The sequence below is a fragment of the Coregonus clupeaformis genome, chromosome 17, assembly GCF_020615455.1.
Source record: "Coregonus clupeaformis isolate EN_2021a chromosome 17, ASM2061545v1, whole genome shotgun sequence".
In the NCBI taxonomy this organism is placed as follows: Eukaryota; Metazoa; Chordata; class Actinopteri; order Salmoniformes; family Salmonidae; genus Coregonus; species Coregonus clupeaformis.
This window is the reverse complement of record NC_059208.1, coordinates 48,991,314-48,996,674: the sequence shown is the minus strand read 5'-3', so window position 1 is coordinate 48,996,674 and position 5,361 is coordinate 48,991,314. Positions and strand designations below refer to the sequence as shown.

The window sequence follows — 5,361 nt, the reverse complement described above, 5'->3', positions numbered from 1 at the left end:
ACAAGTGTTGTTTTTCTTGCTCAGGCACATATCATTTCACTTGAGATGAATAAAAACTAAGCTGAGCCCAAGTGTTTGTAGGATTATTATTATTTTCAGAATAATGTTAATAACACATTTCTACAACACTATAAAAACAGTATAAATAGCTACTTGATATTAAATGTATATATGTTAACAACCATAGCCCGATTCTAAAACTTGATATTCCATAAATACATATGATATAATCAGTATAATCAATCTGATATCTGATCACTCAGATAGATCCTGATCAGCTGTTTACCAGTATAGGTCCGCCATTAACTGAATATCTGATCAATTAACCAATTAATCAATCAATCTGGTTCTGATCACACTGATAGATCAGGTCAGGTGTTCTCTGACAGGTCCGTCATGAAGGAGATGTAGACAATGGCGAGGTGAAGTATCAATCAAACTAACCAGTCTGATTAATCGACCTGGCTCTGATAACCCTGATGGATCTATGTGATCCTGATCAGGTCAGGTGTTCTCTAACAGGTCTGTCATGAAGGAGATGTAAACGATGGCGAGGCGGAGTGTCTCAATGCGTGACAGCCTCTTCTCGTAGGCAAAGGTCGGCACTTTCCTCCGCAGCTCGTCAAATGCCTCGTTCAGACTGAACATCCTCTTCCTCTCCCGGACGTTCGCCGCCTGACGCTGGCCCACGTTGATCACACGCCTCCGCTTCGACCGCCCGGTGTGTGTGTCTGAGGTGTGTGTCTGAGAGGTGTGTGTGTGTGAGAAAGAGCCTGGGCTGTAGGTGAGGGCAGATGTGCTCCCTGTGGCCATCTCATGCAGGTGATATCCGTGTCCGGTTTGTTCCCCCTCGCTTGTACCTGTCTCCCGGTGGCTCCCGTTAACATAGGAGAGGTCGTAGTACCGGCCCCGGTAGCCAGTGGCTGGGAGAAAGCTTTCCATGAGCTGTTTTGAACCCGAAGTGGACTTTGGGTGAATCTCTATGAGGTCTATATCACTGACAAAGTCATACAGTGCCGAGTCCCCAACACAGCCCTGCCTCTCCATTTATAACACACAAACACACACAAACACACAAACACACACACACACACACACACACACACACACACACACACACACACACACACACACACACACACACACTCACCTCCCACACACCTACTGATGAGTCTTCAAGGCTTCAGCAGCCTCACTGTCTGGAGGGAGAGTTAATTTAATGAATATATAGTCCTGTTACTTTAGGAAATCAGTCAAGCACAATAATCTATCATCTGAGCCGTGACTAGATTAGGGTCTGGCTCCATGAAGTTGAATGCTCCAACACCATTCACTTTAAGCCTGATGATAACTGGACACAGTCGCCTGCCTTGGTTGTGGTGGAAGACATCAATTTTCCTACCGTTATTCCTGATTTTCAAATCCTATGAAGGCAGTTGGGGCCAAAGGGTCATGAGTTTAATTTAAAAGTGTAGTAAAATCCACATCTTTTAGCCAAATATTGGATGAAAGTCACACCAATCTTGTTTAATGTTCTTGTTATGATTTTTGAATAGCTGTCTAGTCCACTTCCCACCTGAGGTTTCCAAATCCTGTCAGGTTGCGAATGGGTGAGTTCCGAGTTCCTCTTTGGCTCGAGTCCAACCGACAAACCGTCATCTGTCCTGCTGTTTTAATAAATCCCTCCTCTCCTCTCCCTCAGCGCCACGCCTTTCATGTCCTTATACTTCTAAACAGAGTCGATTTCAGAAGTTAACTTTGAGCTGATCTCCATGGAAGTGAACTGAGCTGGGTAGGATAGGAGAGTAGTAGCCTAAGGTCGGGCCCACCAATTGATGTGTTGTTCGTCTGAACGCTTCAAGCTTTAATGAGGTAGTGAAGAAGAGAGCCGGTCCAACCCGAGGGTCATTCAGTCCTGTTTGCTCTCCTCTCTTTCCTTCGCTTCATAGGCTAAATAATGACACTTCTACCACTTACACAGGCCAGAGAGAGAAAGACACCAAATAGTACATTCCCAACTGTCGCTATCCTCCACAAGGCATTCTATTGCAAATTAGTGTAAATAGCTGCTGGTTCCCATGGTAGGAGGACAGTGTCCACACAGCAGTATGGGCCTGGATGGGAAGCCAGAGAAGAGGAGGACAGGAGGAGAGGAGAAGAGGTGGAGAGAAGGAGAGAATGAGAGGAAGAGAGGAGTGGAGGAAAGAGGGAGAGGAGGAAATATGCTCCTGTAAGTCGCTCTGGATAAGAGCGTCTGCTAAATGACTAAAATGTAAATGTAATGTAAATGAAATAGGTAGAATAGGAGGAGAGGAGAGGCCAGAGTAAGACAGGAAAGGAGGAGAGAAGTACAGAAGGAGAGGAGAGAAAGAGAAAAGGCCAGGGTTTAACTAGGGGTCCTCGGGAATGGACCTTATTCACACTGAAATACTGTGGGAAATTTCATTATGACCTGGGGTGCAAACTCACAACCCTCTTCACAACAACACTTCATACTAAAGAAGCAACATCATCCATACAACTTACAGAGACAAGCCATACAGTCTGAGTCTGGGGGAGCAACAGTACAACAGTGTGCAGTGGTGTAAAGTACTTAAGTAAAAATACTTTTAAGTACTACTTAAGTCATTTTTGGGGGTATCTGTACTTTACTTTACTATTTATATTTTTGACAACTTTAACTTTTACTTCATTACATTCCTAAAGAAAATAATGTACTTTTTACTCCATACATTTTCCCTGACACCCAGAAGTACTCGTTACATTTTGAATGCTTGTCAGGCCAGGAAAATTGTCCAATTCACGCACTTATCAAGAGAACATCCCTGGTCATCCCTACTGCCTCTGATCTGGCTGACTCACTAAACACAAATTCTTTGTTTGTAAATTATGTCTGAGTGTTGGAGTGTGCCCCTGGCTATCCATAAATTTAAAAAAAACAAGAAAATGGTGTCGTCTGGTTTGCTTAATATAAGGAATTTGAAATTATTTATACTTTTACTTTTACTTTTAATACTTAAGTATATTTTAGCAATTTCATTTACTTTTGATACTTAAGTATATTTAAAACCAAATACTTTTAGACTTTTACTCAAGTAATATTTTATTGGGTGACTTTCACTTTTACTTGAGTCATTTTCTATGAAGTATGACAAGTATGACAATTTTTACTCAAGTATGACAATTTGGTACTTTATTCAACACTGTGTGTGTGTGTGTGTGTTCAGGTGCATTTATGTCAGCACTCAGAGTTGAGTGGTTCTCCTTAATCTCTAACCCCTTTCCCCCGACCTGCCCCACACCTCTCTCTCTCACAGACGCTCTCTCTCTCTCTCTCTCTCTCTCTCTCTCTCTCTCTCTCTCTCTCTCTCTCTCTCTCTCTCTCTCTCTCTCTCTCTCTCTCTCTCTCTCTCTCTCTCTCTCTCTCTCTCTCTCTCTCTCTCTCTCTCTCTCTCTCTCTCTCTCTCTCTGTCTCTCTCGCTCTCTGTTGTCCTGGTAGGAGGGTAAACAGTGACATTCCGGTGGTAGTCGTGGTAACGCTGAGAAAGCACAGCTGGACTAAGATATGAGGTAATCTCACCCTGGGGCTGCTGGGTAAATATTGGTCTTAAATAAGAAATAAGAACCCAAGGACACACACACACAGATTTATATTAATCCACTTGAAAAGCACATTTTAACCTGACCATCAGTCTGTATTGACCCACAGACTGCTGAGCTGTTTAGACAGTGGTCATCTCTAACTAATGACTACAGACTGGTCTCTCCTACCAGTGTGTGTCTGTAGAACAGAGGTAAAGAGAGAGAGAGGGAGCAAAGAGAGAGAGACAGAAAGATGGAGAAAGTGGCGGGAGGTAGGGAGGAAAAGGGAGAGGGGGGAAATATGGTGAAGGATTTGAGACAGGGTGGGTGAGGGGGAGAGGAGAAATGATCTCCCCCTTCCCCAGGAGATGCAGAGCTATTTCTCTCTATGCTCCTGTTGTGTGGTTCTCCTCCATTCCCACCATAACACACACACACAACCTGAAACTGGAGACACAAAAAGCTGGCCTGTGAAGCGTCATGTCAACACAGACAAAATATATATATATTTTTTTTCTCCTCTGTTTTTCTCCACCTATATATTCTCTTCCTCTCTTTCTCTTCCGTTTCCCTCTCCTTCATATTGCTTTATATCCTGCTACAACCACCCCCCTGTCTTAAATAAAAGTCTTCAAAGAAAAAGAGAAGCCTCATTTTAGTAAAGCAAAGCCTTGCAGGGTTATCCCTGCACCGAGCTGCATTCAGACTCAGCTGAGGTTGTCCTTACATTGTCCTGAGGTTATCCTAACATTGTCCTGAGGTTGTCCTAAAAAACTTTCCCCAAACAATCCCTGAAGGTTTGTGGTATTCCAACCCGTAGAGCCCCCGGGCCCTTTCCCAGTTTATTCAGATATCTATGAAGGGAACGTTTATTATTTTCAACCTTCAGGGTTTAAACCATAGAAATAGATAGAGGACTCTAGTGCCCAAAAGCTCATTTTAGCATGGGCAGCGCCACTGAGGACTTTTACCATTTTAAAGTAGTCAACTAGGCTGGAATTCCAATGGGTTAAGGAAGGATCACATAATTCCATCCGGGGCCGGTATCGACAAAGCATCTCAGAAAAGGTCCTAGCAATCCTGTTAATACCTGTTTTAAGACAACAACAACAAAAAACTCCCAGCTCAGAGTAGGTTTTAGGATGATGTTAAGACACTGCCCAGACAAACTTTGAGCCAGGAATAAAATCAACTCATAAAAGTTTATCTCAGCTGGTAATCACGACAGTTTGAGGTAAAACAACGGAAAGATAGGTATGACGCTCATTGACATTGTTGCAATTGACGGGGAATAACCAATCACGATAAGGCATCACCAGCTCTGAACTCTATAGCACGCTTCAGACAACCACAGTGAATGTGACTGTACATCTAATGTTGCAATGGTAAAACTTTTTATATAATTCTTACCTACTCTTAATTATTACCTAATACACTATATATACAAAGGTATGTGGACAACCCTTCAAATTAGTGGATTCAGCTATTTCAGCCATACCCGTTGCTTACAGGTGTATAAAATCAAGCACACAGACATGCAATCTCAGTGGCACCACATTCCTGCCCTGCTAGTGCTGCCCTGGTCAACTGTAAGTGCTGTTATTGTGAAGTGGAAACATCTAGGAGCAACAACAGCTCAATTATATGAGAAAAAAATATTCAATTTTATTTGGAACGGCAAGCCAGAAAAATTAAACGGGCCTATTTATATAATGAATATGAATTCGGAGGACAGAAATTATTAAATATTAAAGCATTAGACCTATCACTAAAAGCTTC

General features: G+C 42.7%; 1 protein-coding gene across 1 annotated transcript; it reads right to left on the bottom strand.

The window, feature by feature from the left end:
* LOC121585643 (protein Fer3) lies at positions 1-1,002 on the bottom strand. The gene has a single exon (XM_041901967.1). It carries the CDS (start codon positions 940-942, stop codon positions 505-507), a length of 438 nt encoding a protein of 145 aa, XP_041757901.1. The 5' UTR covers positions 943-1,002; the 3' UTR covers positions 1-504.
* Positions 1,003-5,361: the final 4,359 nt, after the last annotated feature.